At 45.3% G+C, this 25942-nt stretch overlaps 1 protein-coding gene across 3 annotated transcripts in view; it reads right to left on the reverse strand.

The window, feature by feature from the left end:
- LOC138580024 (unconventional myosin-Ie-like) overlaps positions 1-21176 on the reverse strand; it is a 483826-nt gene extending 462650 nt beyond the window's left edge. For 2 of the 3 annotated variants that reach the window (XM_069650259.1, XM_069650260.1), the window contains exon 1: positions 20946-21075. In XM_069650259.1, coding sequence (XP_069506360.1) covers positions 20946-20948 — 3 coding nt within the window. In that variant the 5' untranslated portion in view covers positions 20949-21075. Of the gene's footprint in view, positions 1-20945 lie in introns of all 3 variants that reach the window. The other variant, XM_069650257.1, reaches the window with a different exon arrangement.
- Positions 21177-25942: the final 4766 nt, after the last annotated feature.

The following is a 25942-nucleotide window of genomic DNA, read 5'->3' on the forward strand; positions in this document are numbered from 1 at the left end:
GAAATGTTGGCATGCGCCTGGGCCATTGAATACTTCTTGACATAGGTGTGGGGCACCAGATTCACGCTCCTCGATCACAAACCACTTATACATATGCTGAGCTCCGGTGGTATGAAAACATCCACTCCCAGATAAGCATACATAGCTGCTAAGCTACAAGAATACACGTACAACCTGGGGCACGTAGCAGGATGTAAAAATGCACAGTCCGCCTGCATGTCCAGGCTGCCAGAGTCTGGTGGATCAAGGTCAACATTCTTAAGAGACAAATGTGTGGTGGCATACATTGGAGACCTGAGCAGCAACACGCACATGGAAATGGGAGAGAACCACTGGAGAGAGGAGTCAGATAAAGATCCCGCAATATGAAAAATGACCAACTGTGTCAGCAGGAAAAGGTGGCCTGATGAGAGAAATGTCTCAGAGGCTTAGACCATTCTGGAAGGTAACAGATGAGATATACAAAGGCAAATGGCTTACTATTGAGAGGAGAGCAAGTCATACCACCAACGGGAGTGAGGGAATCCTATGCAGAGCTCATTAACGACACCTTGGGAGCAGAATGACGCAACTCTCCCATGTCAGGGATGCATATTGGTGGCCGTGTGTGCTTCACGTCTCAATGATGGAGCGCTGCCATGAATGCTTAAATAGTTACAAGCACCTGAAAGTAAATCAAGCACCAATGATTCTGACAGAGACCAGAAGAAGTGTGGCACAAGTTAGGATTAGACTTCATAGGCTGTTAGATGTCATGGGACTGGAACACAGATAAGGAATAGTGATGGTCGATTACCAGTCCAAATGGGTGGAAGTTAAATTTGTGTCAGACAGCACCACATCAACAGTTGCGGTACTAACTGCCATCTTTCAAGGGGAAGGATTGCCCAAACAGATTGCCATGGACAATGGGGTCCAGTTGGTATCCAGGGAGATGGAGAAATTCCTGATGGAAAACAACATCAAGCAGATCAAAGCCTCTCTATATCATCCACAAGCCAATGGGTTGGTCGAGAGGACATATTTATCAAGGGTGCGTTGCAGCTGGCTAGGGCCTAAGGCATGGACCCATGCAGAAAGGTCAAGGAGGCCATTGTGGCCCATCGCCTCACTCCCAATGGTTTCACCAATGTGTCACCATTCCACATGTTGCGGGGTAGGAGAGCGGCATCGACCCTGGTACCACCATAGTTAAACAGAGTAAGGGAAGATGAGATGGTGGACACGGAAGAGGTTGTATGGAGAATTAAGAAGAGTAAGGCAACCATAAAGAGAGGAAGTGATGAGAGGAGAGGAGAGCTTCCCAAAGAACGGACGTGCAGGTGGTGGAACTTAGTCAAAATGTGCATACCCCACATTCAAGGTTCAGCACACCAATTCAAGTGATGCAGAAAGGATCTAATCACATATGCACCCAAGATGGCAACTGATGGAACATGAAAGGGGCGGTCGATAGAACCCTGACTGGGTGAATCCTGCGCACAGGAAAGTAAGAATGCCCTTGCACCAGATCTCAGTGAAAATGAACTTGCAAGAGTACATACACAGGAAATGGAAGAGCACAGAGTCAGTATGGAACGCGAGGGCAAGGATCAAGGTGAGCGGAGCAATGTGGAGGCAGAGAGAGCAAGCAAAAAAAAAAAAGAAAATCAACAGCAGGGTCGCTTGTCAGAGGTCATCAGGGTCACCCTCACCGAGAACAACGCAGACCAGCCAGGTATGAAGACTACGTGATGGAGTGGGACAATGCTGCTTCACAAAAGCAGTTATGTGGCTCGCAAGAGCCCACAGCAATGGGGTCTCGCAAGACTCAGTAAAGGAAGCACAGGGAAAAAGGAAAGCGTGCGCAGGGGAGGCAGATTGGAGAGAGAGAGAGAGCTGAGCCGAAGCAGTAGGGCTTGCCGGCGTTCCTCAGCTACAGACTATTTCAGGACATGAGCGGTCAAGAAAAAGACTACAATTAAGAGACTAGCAAGAACTCTATGAGCAGTGAAGCAACTGTTCCATGTACATAGTTTCTCTGCACAAAAAGCCTCAGTACAGCTTAAATATCCTGTGTGCAGTCTTCATTATACTACAGGTCTTACCAAGGTGTTTACAATCCTTCGAATAAATTAAAGGCAACCATCAGAACTTGCCATTTCCTGAAGTCATCTCCCGGCGCACAGAACATTAAATGAAACTGATCAACCCACTGCAGTGGCGTGCCCAGACCTTTGACTGGGGCGGCCCAAGTGGGGCACCGACTTATGCCGAGGTGGCATGAAGTACGAGTGCACACACACAATGATCATAGTTTAGGATAATGGTGTGGAACCTGAATAACTGTCTATTAATACAGTAGATGGAGAATAGTAGACAGTGTGATATAAAGTCTGAAGCTCCTATCCCGTAGCTTTTGTCAACCTTATTCTTTTCTTTCGGGAGCAACTGATGCTTATCATAGAAGTTTGAAAGTAGAAAGGAACATGCTCTATTTGCTGCAGACAAAAAACGGGAGGGAACATGAATCACTGGTTTTCTCTGATCTGGCCCACTTGGATAAAACTTTACGGATGTAGGGCGCTCCTTTGGGCCACAAGTGCTTGTATCGGCTCAATTCTTCTCAGTTCAGAGTCCTGGTCCCGCGCTCCCACAGGAACATGGAACACTCTACCACAATCCGCTTCACCACTTTATAACTTTGGAATAGAAGAAACAATAACTGTGCTTTCAGTTCTTAGATCTTATCTAAAGCCACCTGCACGGACGCCAAATGACTACCACAGACTAAACCAATATGCGTTCCAAGGGGGCACATTTCCCATTAAGTTTGCCCACCTACTCCTTTTGAGTAAATGTTAGGTGAAAAGATTACTTTTTACCTGATGAGGTAGCCCCCTATACTTTCTGCTGGGTTTTGGACTTTATTTTTCCTCTCAGCCAGGGTATGGCTCTGTGTATCGTTTTGCTCAGCCTTAAGAGACCTTTTGGCTCACAAGAAAGGGGTGCCCTAAATGTATCCCATAATAGCCCAGAGAGGGTATCTCCATGATGATGGCTCTTTCAATGTGTAAAATGGCTCACACCCCGTGGAAACCATTTTACCTGGCTGTCCATTTTGACACGCCGCTCTCCCTCCCCCCACCACCTCCAGCCCTCCGAACCACAAAATGGAGGTAGTCTCTGTTGCCTGAACAGCAGACGGGTCAAATTAATATCTCTTGTTCCTCTTTCTGTTCCATGGGAAGTGGCAATATTTGGCCATGGGTTGTTGGTATCCAAGCACTGGGGGCTGTAGCCAGCCTGAAACCAGTTCCGACTGGTCTATGCAGATGCCTGCCTGGGATTGTGTGAATTCCCTTCTTTTGTGAAAGAAAGTTGCGCCTGGGCTGACCACCCATCTTTTTAAATGGTACTTGGTGCGATTGGGTGCTTATTTACCTCACTGCCTCCCGAGAGGGAATAACAGCAGACCACGTTAGCACCTTACCCGCTCACCTCATCTACTGCTGTAACTCTGATGCTGCATTCCTGGAAGAAAGGAGTGAAGCTATGCACCAGCTTCCTTTGATGCTCCACCAAATCCAAAAGTGAAGCACTGGCTCTCCAGAAGACCAGGAGGAACCGACTATGGCTCGCTTTATCCCTAACTCAGTGGGGAAAGCAGATCAGCTCTCCTGTTTGAAGGCCCATCTCCTTGAAGCAACCCCTTTGCAGTGGGGACCCTGAAGACTGCCAGCAACATCTAGACTAGAGCTTCTTCATCCTAGGGCATCAAGGCATCCCACCATCTGGGATGCTCCAGCAGTTTACACTGGCCTTATTACTGCAACCGCACTGCTAAACTCTCCTCCTGGTCCTTCTTGGTGACTGATCCCTCTCTCGCGTCTCTTTGGGAAAATATTCAACAATAGTCCTGCCAGGGATCTTTCCATCAGAAGCCAGAGCATGTCAGAGCAACCCTGATTACTGAAGGCAGTAGCTTCTTCTCCTTTCTGCTCCGCTAGCTCTGACCCTTGCCCCTGAAGACACTGGTTCTTTAATAATCGTGTTTCTCAAGGGTCTTGTGGTTCCTCCTGCACTTTTGTTTTGTAGCTGGAGCTTTTGGTGGTCACCAAACAAAATGTACAGTGGCTGCCTCTGGCACCCACAAAACTGGCTGCCGCAGAACTGCTTCGAGGCCCAAGGGGATGGTTCTCTTGACTCTAGCACTGCTGTAAAGTCCTTTATTCAGAAGGATTTTTTGCCATCCTTATCAGAGTGTTTCACACTCGATTTAACTCTCTCAGAATATCCATCTGGGACTTAACCATTCAACTCCATTGGGTTTGCAGTCAGCTTGCTGAGGTCCCTGCTTTGACCTCATACAAGGGCTCCCCATCTTTGTGTGTCGGACCATCTCAGGAGCTCGGACTTTCGCCGTCTCTCCTTGCCTACTATTCGGTCATCGATTTGACCCTTACAGCGCCCCACCTCAGTGTTCAAGGACTTAAGCCAGCATCTCCCCCTCACCACAACTCTTTGGCATAGGTCCTGGTGGCACCTTGTTGACCTTAGTCTGGTTTTGTCTACAGCAGCCCAGCAGTCCACTTGTTGCAGCGTGCCAGTGTGTGATCTGGGGTTTCATCACACCTTTTTGCAGCATCCGAACACACTGCTTCCCACAGAATACTTAGAGATTCGGAAGCTTGGGTTAGTCTCTGTACTTCTCAACCTTTCAACAATGGCTTCACACTTGGTGTTGGGCAAAATGTCAAAAGTATATCTCGACCCTCTGTCGTTAACGGTTCAATCAGCTTCCTTGCTGATTACTCTTCTTGACTGCATGGTGTTCTACTCATCCCCATTTAACCTAGGGTCTCTCAGTATTCCACATTTCACAGTTCACACTACTCTGCTCCAGCAACTCGTTTATCAGCTCTTCCCTCAGCTACTTTAATTATTCTTTCCTTTAATAGGCCTCTCTCTGGCCGCGATCTATGAATCATGACTGCCTTTGTCAGGTTGCTATTCTTAATGTAGCAGTGTGAATGCTTGTAACCGAGGACTCATCACAGTACTTTTAAAATGGACGTTATTAAGCGGATCCCAGTCGCTGCTCCCAGCCTCCACTTCCCCTAGTCCAAGTTGAACCTCAGATCCACAAATCATTTAAAGCTTTCTCTTCAACCCTTGCCCCTCCTCTCTGCCTGGACACACATACCAAACATCCGAGGCACGGAGTCCTGCCCACACGGTTACAGTACATGGGGCCTCCCGAACCAACTCCTACACGCAAGACAACGCTCACAGACGATAGTTCCTCTTGGTTCTGAACCTATGCTACCCCCACTAACACACCCAGCCCTCTTCTTTTGCAGATCCACGTGTGCGCCTGGAGACTGCTCTTGGGTGGTAGCGGTGCACTGCATAAAACATAACATTAAAGGCTGGCAATAATTGTCACAATTTGATTTTTAAAAGGGGACAGAATGTGACCTCGAACTATTGCCCCATCGCTCTGCTAGACTCGTGCAGCAACATTTTTCCTTGAACAATTAAATGCATGGACTGAAAAGTTTGGTAGGGTAGACAAAAATCAGTTGGGTTTTCATAAGGGACTGGGGACTCTTGGAAATTGTTTCCCTCCTGGCTCATTTGCAGAAAGCAATAAAAAAAGGAAAAGAAGCCTGTTATGTGTTTCATGGATCCATCTTCCTCTTTTGATAGGGTGCACAGAGATACCCTATGGTGGAAATTGCGAGATTGGTGTATCTCTATTACCATGTTGGAGATGCTTAGAACATTGCATGCGGGGTCAAAGGTGAGGATTAGGCTAGACGGCAAGGGTTCTTTGTCTAGAGCCATCATCACGGGAAGGGGTGTGCGCCAGGTCTGTGTCCGGGCTCCCTCCCTTTTCAATTTATATCTAGCTGACTTGGGTGGCAATTTGCAGGGAGACACAGCTTTTCCACCTTGTCTGAGCTCTGTGCGTGTTCATTACTTGACGTATGCAGAGGATTTGGTCATACTTGACCAAACTCCGATCGGTCTTCAACATTCACTAAATATCCTGGCACAATGTATGGAGTCCCACGAGTTGTCCATTAATACACTAAAAACAAAGATAATGGTGTGTCAGAATGGTGGCAAGAAGATACGTTTTACATGGAAGATTGAAGACAAGAAATTGGATGTGATGGATAAATATATATACCTAGGCTTTTCAATCTACAATGGCCCAAATGCAAAACTCCACATAAAGAGTATCAAGGAGAGATGTGATCACTTTGTCTCCCAGATGAAAAAGCTCAATGCAAAGTTTGGAAAATTCTTGTGGGCTCCGCTGGGGAAATATTATAGGGCAAAGGCTATACCAGCACTATGATACTGATTTGACCCGTGACTATCGGGAAAAGGAATGGGAAGTTCTAGAGCGTCGGATTTGTGGAAAGGTTTTTGGGCTTACCTAGTTATGGATTCGGGTTGTTATCGATTGCAACTAGGATGAATTGGAAGTCCCTTGCCTTTCAATACAAGATCGTTCACCCTCCTGCTGAAAATTCAGTGGGCCTCATTATAAGTTTGCTGGTCCGGTAAGTACGGTACCGGTAAGCCTAATTATTGAAGGTGCAAACGCTACCGGCCTCCCCATTCCCATTGAGCCCTATGGGGCTCAAATGAGAATGCGGAGTGATTAATACCGGTACCCGGCAACGGGCAATTACTTGGTCCGGCGGTGCCGGCATGCCCCGACAATTGCCCATTGCCGGAAAAAAAAGCACTCTGGCGGTAGCCATGCCGGTAATTACCGGCGGGGCTACCGCCATAATCGTAATGAGGCCCAGTGTTTACTAAACCAAATGCTATGTTGGAAAATTAGAGTGTCCCTTGCTTTGGGAAATGGCTTGCAGGATGCAAAGCAATTCTGTCCTGATGTGATCGATCTGTTGATACCCTGGAGTCTTGTCCACAGTTAGTAAAAAGGGCTCTTTGGGAGGCTGATGTGTAGGACCAGAGGGACAATTGCTAACTATAGTCTCTTTAGTGTTGTTCTTTCCAGGGAAAAAATATTTTATGAAGCAGAGCCGTACACCAATAGGTTTCAGTGTGTAAAAATGAGGTGTACATTCTTAAGATTAAGACTTAACCTTATGCAAACCATGGAGGTTGCCGGTGCTCGCAAGGGGATTGAAAAGTCTCTGGGACTATGTAGATTTTGTAACACCGGGGAGCAAGTGGAAACTCTGGAGCACTTACTGATCAACGCTTTTATAGGCGTGTGAAATTTTGGAACAGGATTTTAGTTGGGTTAGAAATCTCTTTGCCCATTTCTACTTTCTATGGTTCATGTAGGTGCCTTGTAAATCTAAATATGTATGATTGTTATTGCTTGTAAGCTCATTTAATAAGTGTTGATATTGTGAAGGCATCATGAAGCGTGACACAGACAACAGACCAAGTTCAAACACAACAATATGTATTAACTTAAATGTCAGGATGGTTGACGGCCTAACTTGCCATAGGCTAAACTGGGATTACCCTACCAGAACAAAACTAAGCAATGTATGAGTCAAAGAGTTCAACTTAAAAGTCTGTCTGTGTCCACAACCTATTATTTCACAACTACAATGAAGCAATATGTAGGGATATCAAAAGTAACCATATTTAACTCCAGGTTCTGAGCTGCTTTTAGCTCACAGCATCCGTTCAGCTCCCCCCCCCTTCACCAAGCTTAAGAAAGTTCCATGAAAAAGGCTCAAAGTGTACCTGTCTCCAGTTCAAAGTAATGTAGTTCAGTACCAATCCTTGGGGTTCCCTTCCCCAAGTTTCACATAGCACAATCCAAAACAAAGAGGTCTTGAGACGCCGGTCCCAATACAAGAAGTGTAGTTCTGTAGGTCACAGGGATCGCTTCCTCAAGACTTGTAAAACCTTTGCGGACACTTTTCTTAGTCTCTAAGGCAGTCTAACAAAAACTACCAGGTCAACTTGACCCCTTTTCTAGCTTGCCTTGCCAGCTCATTTGCAGTGTTTTCAGTGGTCACAGTGTCCATCCAGGGCTCTATGGTCTAGGTGCAGTTGTCGGACCACATGGTTCACCCATCTCAGGTCAAACAACCAGAACCACTAGACTCCTCGGATGGGTGCTGATTCCAGAGCACCAAGTCACTGCCACTTGCTCACTTTTATTAGGCTTGTGGCTTAGGGGTATTCCTGTGCTCCTTTGGCCTCTTCTTTGTTGCCTCATGGCTCTGCCACCATGTCTCATACACCCCTTTCCGACCTGTAGCCTTGCCACACTGCATTCACTCTTTAAAGTTCACTGTTTGAATTTCTTCAGCCTTTACTGTGTTATTTAAAGTCCACTTTTAACTCAGAGTTCACTGCTCCTGTAGGGGGTTTAATTAAATTCAGTATTCAAATGCATGCACGTTTGCATTAGTGTTAAATAGTGCTTTAATTTGGTCTTTAATGTGTGCTGGTTTTAGATCAATTTAGAGTGTGCTATTCAGTTCAGTGTTTAATATGCATTGCCTTTTAAATGTTAACTTTGCCTTTAGTTCGGTTTTCAACATGCATTGGATTTTCCCAACTTTTCTTTGAGTTTGGTATTCAATGGGTCCTTTTTTCATTCATTGGCATGGACCATCACTCACTTGCAGTCCTTTCGGAGATCCCCAGTGCGGACACTCCTCTTTGACACTCGCCTGCCTTCTCGGCTTTCACCCGGTGGTTCCCATGACTGACTTTCACCTCCTGAGGTCAGGACTGGGCACAGTAGCGAGTTCCACTCACTCGCAGTGTGCCCCCAGTTTTACACCTGCACTTCTGTTGCACACGCTACTGTTCAAAGTCTCCCAGGCTTGTGGGGAATACGAGGCCCATTTACATCGGGTCCTACAAGTCCTCTGGAACTTCTGCCAGCGTCCTGGTCCCTTATCCTGGACCACCACGGCAACCTCCTCTCACGGGTCTCCTGCTGCTTCACCAGTTGTGCTACCAGTCGCTCTCACCCCTGCTGGGCTGGTCTCTCTTTATTCACCTGCAGCCCCTTGACAGGCAGCAGGTGTGGAACCCTGATTTGTTCTGCCGGACCACAATTACAAGGACATGCCTGACCCTCAAAGTTCCTTACAGGCATAGTCTTCATCTTGGTACCAAAGTGGGGTAAAAGGGGTAATCTTCATTCCTCTTAGTTGTATCTTCTTCATCTCAATATTGTCAACTGTGATATAGGAAGAGTTGAGGGGGGAGTGGCTTATAGTACCCCATAAAGGTTGGGTGGGGGGCTTAGGGTGATTGTCAGTAGGGAAAGGGGGAATACCATGTCTCACCCAAGGGTACGCCACTCCCAGTCTCCAAAGACCCTCCATCTAGGTGATCCTCCCTGACTTGTCCACCCGCAGGGTCAGGATCCAAAAGCAATTCCCTTTCCCTGGCCACCTGCGCAGAGGACCCATGGGGAATAGGAGTGAGAACACCATCTTGTCTCACAATATGGAATTGTTTGTGCTCTGTGCTATGAAATATTCAAGGATGCAGCTATGAATGTATGTATGATGTGTAATAGTTTAGTGGTGATGTGTACGTTTTTTTTGTAAGCCGTATGCACATGGTAATACCATTATTGCAGTGCCTGGCAGATACCAACCCCATACCTTCACAAAAGCCAAAACTGCTGGTTTTAATAGGAAGTTGGTGTAATGAACAGATGCAAGAATATACATAATTCTCATAAAGAAAGTGGCAGAATACACACTTGGGTATTGCCCTTTTTATAACACCAGAAGCAGATTTTTTTTTTAATTCTTTATTTAAATTTTGTAATTAGAACGGTAATGGGCAATAAATCACAAAGTCTCATTACACAGCATAAAGGATATATACATGTAAGAACAGAAAAAGAAAGAAAAACAAAAAAGACATCAATATACAATTTTAAAAGTGAACTAGTACCTACTGAAAAAGCTCCCCAGACCTTTGCATGTAAATTCAATTTTCCCATTTTTCTGTAAATAAATTTCCTAATGTTCGCTAAGCAGTTCATTTCTGTAATCCAATCCTCCGAAATTGGTGAGACACAAGATTTCCAGCTCCTCAAAATCATTTTTTTGCAAATAGAAGCACCTCTGAACAAAAATTTCTTTTCTGATAGCGAAAGGTCTTCAAGTAAATCATCGCAGCCTAGCACCAATGTTTTAAAATCCAAGTCAACATTTTGGTTCAAAACCCTGAGACAAAGAATACAAACCTCATGCCAAAACCCACAAACCCTTACACAGTCCCACAGTAGATGTTCCATACTGCCTTTCTCACTCTAGCAACACCAACAAACATCAGAATCTGACAAACCTCAATTTCTAAGCCTTTCCGGCCTCCAAAAAAACTCTATTGAGAATTTTAATCTGTCTCGAACGTTCAGACTTATCAAGCAAAGCTTCACACTCGCACACATCACAAGCCATAGGTCAGAAGTGATTTCACAACCCAATCTTCTGCTCCATTCATTAAGTAATTCAGTATTCTCTTTATAATTCGATGATAAACCCTACTTGCAAGCGACTGAACGCCAGTAGTGAAAAGTTCAACATTCGCATCACCGTCACAATGCACCTCACCAATACATTTATTCAATTTCCTGAAGTCTGAGACAGAATAATTTTCAACAGCAAAAGTAGCACTTAGCTCAGCAAAGTCAATCCATTTCTCATTTTTAAAAATATCACTAATCCATTGAATTTCGCCAAGAAAACATTCCGGCCAAAACAACACCTTGCCATTGTCCGTTATAGCTTTATTCAGCCAAATAGATGCATCCGGCGATTTCAGAGCAACCGAGCCACACATATCATAGATATTCCTCCAAACGTCTCTAAGAAACTCAGTCAAGGGACATCTCCTAACATGTTTGCTAACAGTCGTGAATATCGCACTTGGGGCTAGTGGACCCGTCACACTTGTCTCTGCCATCGCCCACTCACTAGGAGATTCCTTCAAAAAAGGAAAAAAAAAATTGGCAGGATAAGGCCAAATTATATGCCTTAAAATTCGGGACACCTAGCCCCCCCTTCTCGACTGGAAGCTGGAGTTCCCAAAGCTTCAGTCTTGGCGGTTTCTCATACCAAAGAAAGGACTGTAGAGTGGTATCAATCAGCTTCTAATAATATTGACCAATTTTCAGGGGAAGCATACTCGGAATATAATACATTTTTGGGGCAGCATTCATCTTTAGCGCATTTACCTTTCCCCACAGAGATAGATGCAAAACCGACCACCATTGGACGTTCAATTTCAGTTCCCTACAAACCATACCATGTTCTCCTCAACCATATCACTTGCACCCGGAGTCAACCAAACTCCCAAGTACTTCAGTTTTTCTCACACCATTGAAATCCAAACCACACCACCAAAGATTTATCACAACGCGTAGTCACTGGCATTACCTCCGATTTAGACCAGTTAATCTTATATCCAGCCATTTCATGAAACCAATTAAGTGCGTTCATCAACGAATGTAAAGACAAATCCAAGTCCCTCAAAACCAATAAAAGATCATCTACGTAGAACCAAGTCTTCCGTTCAATACCGTGAAAGGAAACACCTCTCAAATTCAAATCACACCTCAAAGCAATAGCAAGCGGTTCAATGGCTAGGACAAACAACAATGGTGATTGTGGACAACCTTGCCTAGTGCCCCTATGTAGATCAAAAGATTCCGACAATAAGCCATTAGTTTTAACAGCTGCTGTGGGGCGAGCATACAAAAAAAAAAAGACAACCCATGAAATGTATTCCTCACCCATATTCATATTTCGTAAAACCATAAACAAATACTGCCAGTTAATTCGATCTAATGCTTTCTCAGCATCTAGGGAGAAAACTGCCACGTCTTCATCCAAATTTTGTGCATGGGACATGGTCAATAGCAAATTCCTGATATTACTGGAAGTCCTACGACCTTTAACAAACCCCGATTGGTCAGTGTGGATAAGCTTCGGCATGAGTTGTTCGATGCGTAAAGCAAGTAATTTAGCCAAAATCTTATGGTCGGTGTTTATCAAACTAATTAAGTTACAATCCGTGCCCTTCTTCAAAATGACCGAGATAGTAGCATGGCTTTTAGACGACGGGAGAAGGGCAACTTCCTTAGATTCAGTAAACATATCCTTCAAAAGACCCAACACCCTCTCTGGAAGAATTTTATAGAACTCAACCGGTAATCCATCAGGTCCCGGAGTCTTCCCAGAATTCAATTTACTAATGGCAAACCTGATTTCATCAATTGTGATCTGTCTGTTCAACTCTTCCTTCTCATCACAATTAACTTTTGGAAAATCCAACCTGTTCACGAAAAGTTCACCTTGACCAGTAACATCAGATTCATTTCTATATAGATCAGCATAAAAGGTGTTAAAGACCGCATTAATCTCACGCGGATCAAAAGTGGTCACACCATTCCCATCCTGAATTGAAGTAATGGCTCCCTCAGAGTGTTGTTGTCTCAATCTGTAAGCTAGCCACTTATCGCACTTTTCACCTCGTTCGAAATAAGCACATTTGATCCTATACAAACCGCTACTAGCTTTCATACACAAAATGTCATCCAGTTCTTTCTTCAATTTCCTCAACTCATTCCTCTTACCAGCATCGTTCGGAACACACCAATTCTCTTGTCACCTCAATAATACGAGCATCAATATCAGAAGTCAACCTATCCAGTGTCTTCCTTTTGCTGCTAGACAAACTTAGAGCAAGACCTTGCATCGTGCATTTGAAGGCCTCCCAGATAGTTCTCTTCCTAAGTTCTTCCAAAGTATTTTCCAACACAAAATATTCAGCTTCAGTCCTAAGCTTGTCATGAACCATCGTCTACGTCCTTTCTGGTCCCTGACTCGCAGAGGATTGCATGCAGTATTCCTTCCAACATGGCCGCTTTGAACGGAATGCTCCGGATCAGTCCATGCGTTCCACGCTGCTCATCCTACAAGAGAGACACGCCCCGCGGCTATGCATGTCTCAACGCTACCGCTACCTGTAGTCGGACGTGCTTTGCCAGAGTTCGATAGGGGCTCTCGCTTGATTCCTTGTTCCCAGCTCCTTGATTCCCCGTCCTATTCCTACCCTCTCAAAACTCCTGGAAAACCTTCTGCGCTCAAGTCACGGTCCTCCGTGCCTCCGAGCGTAACTTGTTTGCTTCCTGGTGTTACCCTGGACTTTCTGAACGCTCCTGGAAACTGAACCGCTATCCTCACGCTGGATGTCGAAGATCAGCGTTCGGCTCTATACAAATCCCGGACCGTAAAAAAGAAGAAATCCCAGAAGGTCGCAAGTACTCAACAAAAACAGGTGAGACGGGGAGAGACTTGTGACAAAGCATCTCCAATAGGACATCATCATATAAAATTGATGTATGCATTTTCCATTAAAACGATCTACAGCATTCAAAGTTCAGAGCTACACTCATAAAGACAGGAGCATGATCAGTGACCGCAATAGAACCAACACGCTGTCTAACAAATTTGCGGTCATCCCACCCGCCGTGAGCAAGATATCAATCCACGAATAAGTAGAATGTGAGCCAGAATAAAAGGTAAACTCCCCGACATCAGGGTGTTGCAACCTCCAGCAATCTATCAAATCAAAATCCTCAATAAGAGTCCTAAATGAACGATAATGTAAGTCATTCCTCTGAATCATCCTCTGAGTTGAACGATCAATCGAAGGATCAGAAACCAAGTTAAAATCGCCTCCAATTAAAACATTGGGACAATCCAGGTCAAGCAAGAACTGCGACATATCCCTATCGAAAGAACCATCATCCATAGATGGAGCAAAAACACTGCATAACACATTCGTAGTCCCCTGAATATCCACCAGAAGAGCAACCATCCTGCCTACTTTATCACTGCACGTTTTCAAAATCTTAATCGGAGAACCTTTTCGAACAAGAATTGCAACACCCCTGCTTTTACTGGAATAGCATGAGGTGAAGGCACCGCCAACCCACCTCTTCTGTAAAACACTTACATCCTCTCTCAATAGGTGAGTTTCCTGCAAACATTTTCATTTCCTCAATACAATTAAGAATCTTCTGCTGTTTTACTGGATTATTCATACCGTTAACATTCCATGAGGTGATCGATAGACGTGATTCCCTGCTTGCAGACATTGTGAAAGGTCCGAAATGATTCCAAAAAGTAAGCACTAGTTAAAAAAAAAAAAAAACACAGAAACCCTGCACCCCCCAAAACAGAAATATGACGCCAACGTTACAAGCGCTCTAAAAACCCAATACCCCTGGCACCCCTCCCGAATAAGATTTCAATTTCCAATACAAGAACACAAGCATCACTGCCGAAAACCAATAACCTAAACCACAATCCCCAAATCTATATACATAACCCAACAAGAAAAAACATAACTATAAGGCAATTAGCCAAACCATCTGAGAAAAAAAGAAAAAAAAAATATCCCCTCTTTCCAGCATTCAAAATAAGCTCATACACAGCCCATAACATAAGGCACATCCAGATCCATAAGTCAACCATAGCAGCAAGGGCACATTGCCCCAATAATGCCAATCAAATCTCCCCAGATATAACCGATAGTGCACCGCCATAAACAGTCATCATGTGGTGTGCAGTATGTTACAACGTAGTGCGGCATATCCCCCCATACCATACCATACCATACCATGGACCATCAGCCAACACAACACTTACCACATGCCAGTATAACAGAGATGTGAGAGTCTGTAACATAGCCGTAACATTATTGAACATATCGGCTACATGGTAGAACAATGTAAAGAGTCGGTCACTGTCACCCCACACCACACATTCAACATTGTACAGTTACTCATCAATACAGAAAAAAGTACGTACTCATGACCCAGCCACTACCCCCATGATACACCAAGAGCCAATGTATCTCAGCAACATTAGGGTCCACATTAAACTCAAGATTTAAGCATTGTCAATCAGAACCCCCCAATGTAGTAAAGAAAGAAAAATGTATCAGATCAAATGGCAACCATAAATCAAATATTAAATGCAGTATACTAGGTAACTAACACACTTAAAAGTGTACTTATTTAAATCACCAGCATTACCTAAGCCCAATAATGGCAAACTATCAGGGAACAGTATAGAGTAATTAGCCCTTGCCACTTTGTTCCTTATCCTGAAGGACAGATTAGTGCACATTTAAAATAAGCAATATCACGCGTTTTCTGAAAATAAAATAAGAGCATACTGAATACTAACTAACACCGTTGCCCCCATTACAACTGAATTGCAATCGCCATCCCCATCAAACTGATACGAACACAGGCAGTCATTGAAGGGACCATTGGCCACACTGCAAGGACATTGTAAGGAGGTGGCGATGGGCAGAGGGGGCAATAGACGGTTTTGGTAATCTTACAAGGCACTTCAATATTTCCAAAGGCAGAGCAAAGTACTATTTTTCATGCCTGCTCTAGCACAGTGTCATTGTTTGATGCTCTGTTTCAAATGCAATACGCCAAAACGGAACTCACAAAACGAGTGCCCTGCCATGTTTATATAACTTTGCCATGTGTTCCACCAAATGACGATTGTCTCCATGACAAGACATGTGTTACTTTCGATGCATGTCCGAGTGGCGGTGCCCAGCGGATTCCAAGCCGGCCATGCAAGTAGCAGTAAGGCATGAAATGTAGCCGCCATGTGAAAAAGGGGAGGGGGAGGAGAGAAACACACCATTGTCAATCCGTGTTCCGCCTCACCGTGTCCACACTTGCTGGCCGAGCGAAGGGAAGAGGATGTATCCACCTATCCCGCTCACATACCGCAATGCCTTCACTTCCCAGCAGCTCCACAGTATTACGTTTCATCTTCCCGGTCCTCAGCGATGATCGCGAGTATCCGGAAACAGATATTCGGGCATGCGACTGATCAGCTGGTAAGAGGAAGGATGGGTCCTTTCCTCAAGTAAACAAACCTTCCTCTAACAAGTCCTGAGCCAAGATTCCAAGGCAAAAAAAAAATGTATGTTTTTAACTGCAGCATATGGCTGACGCCATTTTAATAATATAAGAACAACTTTACAAAATACTGAAAACGGAGTGTATTCACCAAATAACACAGTTAATCAGTAATATCATGTGTTTTCTGAAAATCCTCCAACCAGGAAAGTGCTTCCTTAGGGTCAGACGTAGTTTTATCACCCTCTGGCAGCATTAATGTTAGTAAATTAAACGTATTCAAGAAGACCCTCACTTGAAGCTCACTTGCCAAGTCTTTCACACCTTTAAAGGCTCTCCTGGCATCCACAAGCTCTTTAGGATAGTCAGGATAGGTATAAATGGGTTTACCTTTGAAAGAAGCAGCTCCTTTATTCCTGGATGCAGTCAATAAGGATTCCCTTTTCCTTGAGAGAGTAAAGGATGCCAATATGTGTCTACGTCTGGAACCAGGGGCTTTACCGACCCGGTAGGCATTATCAATGTCATTTTAATTGATGTTATCCACTCCATAACATTCTTTAGCAATCTGCATAACCAGTGGTATCAATTTCCCAGCTTTGGGATCAACATGTTCCATAACCCCAACCAGTCTGATATTCTTTTCCCTCAACTTCAAATCCATTTCCAAGCGCTTGCCTTCCTCACTCTGTAAATCCGTTTTCAGATTTGTATAGGCTCTGTAGCTCCCTGCCACCTCAGATCCCATATTAGAAGATTTTTTCTCCAATTCAGATACCCTTGCATCTAGATGTGCAACTGTTAGATTCATCTCAGCCATGGTTGTCTTGACTTCAACCATGTCCAGAGCAACTTGTCTCAGCAACTTGAACAAATCCTGGATGCTGCGATTTTCCTCATCCATATCTGAAAGCTGCTTTTGTTTTTTAGATGAAGGATTTTCAGGTTCCTGAATTTTCTTCTTATAATTCAAAAGAGTATGAAATAGCTTCAGGGAGGGGACCAGGAGCTGCAGGTTCAAGCTGCTTCCACCTTGGCAAACATCCCAGAATCTGTTGATAGCAGGTTTATAGCGGTCACTAAGCCACTACCTTTCAGAAGTCTGCTCAAAAAGCACAGAGCTAGCACAATCATATCATAGGGGGATGTATTAAGGGCATGGAGTCGGTAGGAATGGTCAGAAGGACTAACATCGCCATGGGCAGTCAGTGAGTGAGTAAATACTCAAACACTGATAGACTGTGCGTCCCTACTCACATCTCAACTCTCTCCTACCTTCCCTTCCCATGATAATAGTTTCAGCTTACAGGCAGCGTTACCTAGCAGCCAAAACAAAATAGGTCTATGTATTACCGAGTGACATCCACAAAAAATATACATTGATAAATGCTTTCAAATTTTAAGGTGGGCCTCTTTGTATCAGAAAATCGTATTCAGCACCAAGTAACCATTGGACAAAGGTGGTGTGTCCATTACCCTTGCTAGAGACGAACAAGCCCATTGTCAGCACCAAAAGCGTTTTTATTTTGTGTTTTAAAAAAACAGGAGTACATGCTTAGGGCAGACAAGAACGCATGCTTGGAGCAGACAAGAGTACACACGTGGGGCAGACAAGAGTGGATAGGAGGGCATGGAACGGACTGGAGTGCATAGAATTGCGTGACGTATATAGTATGGTTTGGAATACAGTGAACGCTCGAAAGAGCATATAACCCATCTTGACTGGAGTACGCATAACAAACTGGAGCGCGCGGAGCGGACTCGAACGCACGCGGAAATCCGGAATGCATGAATGCGTGGAACGGACTGGAGTGTATGGAGCAGAATGGGATGCATGGAGTGGATATGAGTGCATGGAACGGACTGGAGAGCATATAGTAAGGTTTGGTGAGGTATATAGTAAGGTTTGGAATGCAGAGAACGTCGGAAAGAGCATATAGCCCATCATATCTCACCAGCATGCTTATTCTCTCCTTACATCACCACTCAACTAGAACACAGAGATACTATGACACCATTTGGTATAACTGTTCTCATACCAACATCCGCCGCTCACTCCACATCATTCTAAGTAATCACTGCTGGTTACATACCCCCAGCCAGTCGTTCTCCTCAGGCCTAACACAGCCACATCCAGTCTGGATAAATCTCGCCAGAACGAACACATACTCCTGATTTCTCAACCATCACACCTACCGCTAAAAGCAGCTATTACACGGATACCGCACGAGCTGCACACATACCCAGTGCTCACACGCACCTTTTGACTCTCTACTGATCTGAACTTCGGTTCCCAAGGGCGTTCAACCTACCAGCGCCTTCAGACCATACCAATGGTATATAAGGCGCTATATAAATGCAAAATAACAACTATTAACAAGCAGGTGCTTAAACTCCATCAGTGCACAAATTAGACATTCTACCATAAACATACCTTTGCAAAATTAATGGTGTCACCGAAAACTATTTTACAAGCAAGGAATTTGAAAAGCTTGTTACAGCTTTAATTGTTTCAGTGACAGCTGGAATCGTGCTATCTGCTAGCTCAAGCAGCAGGCATTGTGATGTCACAACGCAAGCGTAATCCTTGTTCACAGAGACAAACATCAGCTGTGATGTCACAACTAGCACGCAATAAGAACAATATTGAGACTTTAATAGAGATATTGAAGGCTGCCATGTATTATAAGGCTATTATGGTATAGCTTGTCCACCACAACGTTCTCTATTTAAGAACCTATGGTGCAAAGGCCAGTGCCTGCAATCCGAACTGGCCATACTAAACTGAGATGGCCCAACGCACGTCCGATGGGTCCTGCCTAGAAACTGCCAGTCAAGAAGACAACAAAGACATTACTCTTTGGCTTTACATGAATGCAAAGTTACCAGACTTAATCTAAACTAATAAGTAACACTGGCTAGTGGATGACGGTTTCTACAGCGACTGTATTGACCAGTGAAATAAAGTATTTCCCCCATTTTCAACATTCATGGACCAGTGAATGTGCCTATTGCCCTGCTGTGCACACCCTCGTAACAGTGCAAGCTTTTATGGCCACTATGGACCCTTCCTGCAGATGTTTCGCATCAAAGCCACTTACTGAACCATTACGCAACACTATTGACAGGCGGCAGCATTCACAAATTCACATCTGCCGTTTTCACACTGCGGTCCAGGTGCAAGTTCTTCCTCATTCTCAACTATTGCCCACTACAGGCTTCCAGAGATGACCAATTAAACAATATAGAGAAGTCAGATGAGTGGGCGGGCATCAGTAGCCAGAAGGACCACATCAGTCCGCATTTCCAGATCGCCAATATTCATGCCACCAACCTCTGTGCCTCTTCTACCAAGCAGTGTCCAAACCTAGCATTTACCTCAAGACAGAATGGCCCCTAACCCCAATTGGAGCCCATTTCCTCTGGGTGGCACAGCACAACATCACTGTTCCTCTGGGGGATCTGGCACGCCACTCAATTCCTCCACACCACCATGTCTTCTGGAAGATACAAAAATAGAACCCCACGAGGCTCTATGGCTCTGGGGTATAAAGTGTGTCACCCGATATGCCCATACTTGAGCATCCTGCCTCAATGTGCCATTTCTTGTCTAGAGAATAAAGCAGGCCCCGCAAATCCATTCTGAGGTACAGGATATGGTTTGCCCCTCACACACTTAACACTACTCAATATGTAATGGACAACCCTCTAAAACTGCCTTGGAACCAAATGACTTTATGCCTTCTCGACACATCTGTTCTCCACCTTATGCCATCCCAACACATCTGTTCTCCACCTTTCTCCAGAAGACAATCCATATAAGATGGACTAACACACATCCATCCTTACGAAAAGCAATTCCCTTTGCTTACGCAAAGCAATTCCCTTTGCTCAAATAGCCAAATAGCCTTCCTCTCCCTCTCTGTTCTCAACCTTTCTCCAGAAGACAATCCATATAAGATGGACTAACACACATCCATCCTTACGAAAAGCAATTCCCTTTGCTTACGCAAAGCAATTCCCTTTGCTCAAATAGCAAAATATCCTTCCTTTCCCTCACTGTTCTCAACCTTTCTCCAGAAGACAATCCATATAAGATGGACTAACACACATCCATCCTTACGCAAAGCAATTCCCTTTGCTCAAATAGCCTTCCTCTCCCACTCTCCGCTCTTGCATTCCTCAGTTTTACTCACTATTCCTCAAGCAGACCAGGGCACAATAAGCCACAGACAAGGATCGGGTGCTCTGAAACTACTAAAGTGGGGATCTGGCACAATATGAAAAGCAGAGTAATATAACATAACAAAGGCTCCCCTCCCCTGCAGATAGAGAATGCCACTGCAACCAATACCCTGCTCTACCCCTGGTAGGTAAACTTTGCCTGTTATGTGCCCACCTCATTGTAGGCCTGGACTCTTGGGTTAACTTCTACCCAACGGGCCCCTTTTGAGAGGCAGCAGGCCTTTTGTCAAGAAAGCCCAAAATTTGCCCCTGTGAGATAAAGAATGCACACCTCACCACCACCGAAGCCTGTCTTAATTTAGAGCCCAGTTTTCTCTGATGGCAAACGTTAAAACACATTAAGTCCTTGTCACCAGGAAGATATAATATGCCCCCCTTAATGCTTCATTTTCTGCTGGGCGATTTGGCATGCACCAAAGGCCCCATTTCCCCGTGGAGGTAATAGAGCATGCTCTTGCGTGACCATCACAATAAGATCCCTTTTTCCCTATGGGGAACAGCCACCCCAATTTCCGCGAGTTTTTCTTCCAGTGGAAGGGGGAGCATTTCACTAAACGCGGCTCATTTTCGTTGGAACAGCCGTATTAATACGCCCCCTTTACAACGAAAGGCAACCCATGCGGCCGCCACAAAAACATTCTCACGTTAGCCCCAAAAGGTACACACTTTCTCCTACTCAACGTGCCCCCCTTTATGTTTGGAGTTTAGTCGGGTTCCTTATATTCAGAAGAAGAAGGCGCCCACCACTTTACACCCTCTTGAAGCTCACCATGGCTAGTGTGAAGTGAAGAATCTTGTCCTGGCGCCACGGGTAGGTGGGGTTGGCGAAGGTGAGTCCTCTTTTTCGGGAGTGCTGGCACGTACGCCGGAAGACCGCAGATTGGGGGAGTGAAGTGGGAGGCAGGCCCTTGCGGTCCGCAGGCTCCCCGGGCGCCGGTGCTGCAGTCAGCCAGTCCTCGCACGGTTGCTTCCGGCCTCTCTCCGACCCTCCTCTCAGGGCGGGCCTACACGGGCAGGTACTGGCAGGTGAGGTGGGGCTCGGCCAAGAGCGGGGGCAGGGCTTTAGGCGAGTCGCCAGAATAACTTTGAAGTTCTTGTATTTAGGGCAGGGGTTTTATGACGACTGAGTGGAAGCCTGTCTTTCAACGAAAAACCCATACCTAAAATACACGTACTTCAAACACGGATTGCGTGAGAGTTTACAAGCGTTAGTAGGAAGTATATATAACTCGGTGTGGATCCATTTTCCAGTGCCAAGCTGTCATGTGAAAAACGTATGCATTCTAGGCGCGTCGTACCGTGTATTTTCAAAATTCAGCACATTTCACTTGGAGACCTGTGGTACAGAGGTTTTGTGAAAGAGAACCCCGAGATTTTAAAAATGACGCTGAACCACGTGTTTACCCTCACCAAGATGCCCCTTTCGTCTGGACGCCATACATATGGATGCATTGCACTCATTAAACCATCGGATAATGGATGCATACCCTGACCGATGACATCAACGGAAATAGCTGTTTTGAAACTACACAATTTCCCTTACATCAGCCCTTAATGTAAAATGGTTAAAAATTCCAAAATATCCCAGGCTTGGAGCCAAAATGTCATGTACATTGCGGTGGGGGATTGGCCCTGTCCAGAGTTGGGCCTCCCCACTGCTACAATAAGCACACAGATATTCTTTGCTTACTGGTCCCCTGATGACTGACTATGCAACACGGGAGGCCCCTATTTATTAAATGCCCCACGTGACTTTACCCTTCAAGAATATTAAAGGCACATACACCATTCTGCTCCTTTTTCATAACCAGCAAATGACTGTAACAGTTACACATTGGTAATAAGAATAAACCAATACCAAACAGAACTTTGCTTTTCCTTAAACTGAAACAGCAGCATCACCCAGTTCTAATGTGCACATCAGGGAGTATTGACCACAACATCTTTTAAATACACTGGTGGTGAAATACACTGGGGGTCGAGGCGACCTCTCACTGGGTATCTCCTCTCAACGTCCCTTTCATCCTGTTTTGGAGAAATGCCTCCTCCTTGATCCACTGGATTATTCTCATCATCACTGGGTACAGGCACCTCCACACCCGATCCTTCACTCTCGAGTCCTGGCCACAGCAGTGGCACAACTGCTGGAGAGTCATACCTACTTTCTCTGCTCTGTTTGCCTGTCGAACTCCCCAATCGCTGGAAGAAGCTTGCATTTCTGGTCGCAGTGGTCCGGTGTAATGTCACTTTTTGCTATCTGTCAGAAAATCCCATCGGTAGGAAAATCTGACAGGAATTGTAATGTCATTTTTTGCTACCCGTCAGAAAATCCTACCGACAGCAGGCATTGGGCAAGCCACCCAGGGGTAGGAAAAAGTGACGGGGTAGGAAAATCTGACAGCCTGACTTGTCATTTTTTCCTACCCTTCAGAAACTACAGAGAGCAGGTATTGGGCAACCCACCCAGGGGTAGGAAAAAGTGATGGGGTCGGAAAATCTGACAGCCTGACCTGTCATTTCTTCCTACCCGTCAGAAAATCCTACCAAGAGCAGGCATTGGGTAACCCACCCAGGGGTAGGAAAAAGTGACGGGGTAGGAAAATCTGACAGCCTGACCTATCATTTTTTCCTACCCGTCAGAGAATCCTACCAACAGCAGGCATTGGGCAACCCACCCAGGGGTAGGAAAAAGTGACGGTGTAGGAAAATCTGACAGCCTGAACTGTCATTTTTTCCTACCCGTCAGAAAATCCTACCAACAGCAGGCATTGGGCAATCCACCCAGGGGAAGGAAAAAGTGACAGGGTAGGAAAATCTGACAGCCTGACCTGTCATTTTTTCCTACCCGTCAGAAAATCCTTCCGAGAGCAGGCATTTGCCTGTTTACCAGGAATGTGGGGTAAGTGGAGTAAAGGGTTATGGAAACAATTCCTCTTTTTTCAGTTTGATGACATACCCAAGTAGATTGAAACCTCTCCCGATGCAAGATCCTCACGGAGCTCGGTGGAGGTTTCCGAATGCCCAGCCAGCGTGTGTGTGCCGAGGGAGCAATGTTCAAGGCGCTTTAGGAAGTAGCAGCCTATAGAGAGATGGGGGCATTGCTTAAAGAGTCGGGGACTGAGACCCTGTGAGTTTCCGGCAGTATGCTGTCACACGTGGGTGGGGTGCAGAGTGCCCTCTTACGGCAGCCCAAACACTGATATGCTTTCTTCAAAGAGGCATTTTATTTGCAGGTAATTTCTTAATGGGGGCGGGCATATTAATGGCAAAATGAGGTAAGCAGATTATTGTGTAAATATAGACTGGCGTGTGAGAAAATCGCCCCTCAAACAAAAGGGCCCTGCCTCTCTGACTTTCGATCCTGATGAGACCCCCGGCCCAGCCCAGATCCCCCATGAATGAGGGTCTTGTGGAATGCCAGGCACACGCTCCCTTCTCCCTGACATCAGCATGCTTTGCCCTGCCCGCCTCATGTTACTGCTGGGGGAGATGGCTCATCCGGCCAGCACTGAGCCTCGACCACATCAAACAAGATCTAAGGCGCGGGCACCCCCTAACCCATGCCCTGGGCCGCTGTATAATGGCTGAGGTGTGTAGACACTGCCCTAAGCGCCTTCTTCCCTACCCCTACTACTTTCCTCTGTACAAAGATGCCTCTGCTATTTCGGCGGCCCTGCCCCCACTATTCAACTATAAGCCATGACTGAGCATGTGCACGCTCTGCACACTTTATTTAGTATTCATTTTTGCAGTTACATAGCGCTACAGGCTTGCAAGCGCTGCTCATTACCAACAGAGTATGGTGCTCATTTATCGACCTCAGCAGGTTAAACATCAAAGCTTTCTCTGAATACGGAACATGAGGGAAGAAACCTGGGCATGTACTGCATTGGGGGCGGATGGATGCGAGCATGCGCATGTGTGAAAGAGCCCAGGGGGGCATGGAGAAACATCCACAAGGGCTGAGAGGCCAATGTGGGCATGTCTACATACAGACTGGCTCAGCAGAGGTCCACTAATGGCAGCGTTCTCTCTGGCCATTTTATGGTCACAATGAAAAGAGTTTCCTGGGGGGCAAGAGGGACTGGGGTGGGTGGGGGGACACACAAACATCACAGAGGCAATATGCCCTGGTCATTCTACAGCACAATTCCAACCATGGAAAAGACTTTTAAATAAGTTGCCATAAGTAAGCAAAATGGGAAATAAAAGCAAATGTAAGTTATTTAAAAACTTTCCTGGAAAGGCAGCAGCAGTACTACTCAGGGACTCTACACCTTTCACCGTTCTAGTCAGCAAACAAAGAGGGCTACTACACCCAAACCTGTGCATATGAGCATTTCCCTGCCTCCCACTATCCAGTCTTGCCTCTGGACAGCCCCTCACACCTTGCCCCAGTATTCGGCCAATGTCCTTCTGCCTCCTGCCATCCTCTTCACCTCAGCATGCCCTCCCTTTTATCACACTCTCCCATTTGCCAGGCGCCCCTCCCCCTTGGAACTGCCTGCATCCCTTCACCCCAAGCCGGTGAATCTCCATGGCTGGTGACTCACCTCTAGGTGTTAGGTGTGGGGGCCACCAAGAGGCCAGTGTGGACAGGTCTGCATACAGACTGGTGCAGCAGAGGTCCACTGCACACTTTTAGTATTCATTTCTGCCTTTACATAGCGCTACAAGTTTCTGCATTTTGGAGCTTGTAGTATTTATTATATGTCAAATTGAATATGGAACTCCAAGTTCCAGGGTGAAACACGCGGTTGGCTAAAATTATAGGATCTTCCTACCATTTCATACACCATGAGGAGAAACTGTACCTTTTCGTCACAGAACAAGTGTGTTAATAATTGTCCAGTAATCAGGGTATCTGCAAAAAGAAAGATGTTTTTGGAGGGGACACCATTGTGTTACCTGACTAGCATACTTTTGTGTTTGAGCCGAGATCATGACCTAATCATGTTGAACGTTAAATAATGAACAATGTGCGCATAACTTTTAGTTTCCTCTTCACGTTTGAAACATATGCTCCTTCCTATCCACCTGCAATGAAATAATCTCAGACAATTGGTTCAAAGAAGTGGCTTGAACCCTCTTCGTTCCTCCTGCCGCAGACCCATACTTTTAAATGCTTGTGGTGTTGTCCTCCTTGGTATGCATTTTCACCCCCCTAGCAAAGTAAGGACCTAATCACGAGTGGGAGGTATCTCGGCAGTAAATCCGCGGGGATACCGCCCAACACAATTAGCATTACCGCAGCTTCTTACTGGGTACGTCTCCATTTTTTTTTTTTTTTGTCAATATCTTTTTATTGATATGTCAAAACATTGAATTCATCAAACAAAAAACAAGACAGTAACAATGTAAATCAGTGAAAAACAATGCCTCGATCAGGCACCCACTGACGCCTGTCCCTAAAATCGCTTATAATCGCTAATAAACTCACAGTATTCATAAAGCTCGACATTTGTCACTGTGTCTTACATTTCGCTTTATCTATGTTAATGCGTTAACATTTCATTTCATTAGCTTTAGAGTTCTCGTTAGCAACTGTATTTCGTAGGTAGCCTTAAGATCTGCTCTCACTATTTTGTGATCTATAGCGTGCTTGTCCAGAGGAAAGCCGGAAAAGAAAAGGAACGGAGAGGGGGGAAAGAGAAGGAAGAGAAAAAAAAAGGGGGGGAGTTTTCCACCACAGTCGTAGTTGGGTTTGATTGGTTGCAATTAAGATTACATTTTCCATCATTTCATCTCTAGTTCCAAGCATTAACC

This window comes from Ambystoma mexicanum, chromosome 1p (assembly GCF_040938575.1).
Source record: "Ambystoma mexicanum isolate Mex_15411 chromosome 1p, UKY_AmexF1_1, whole genome shotgun sequence".
NCBI classification, from domain to species: domain Eukaryota; kingdom Metazoa; phylum Chordata; class Amphibia; order Caudata; family Ambystomatidae; genus Ambystoma; species Ambystoma mexicanum.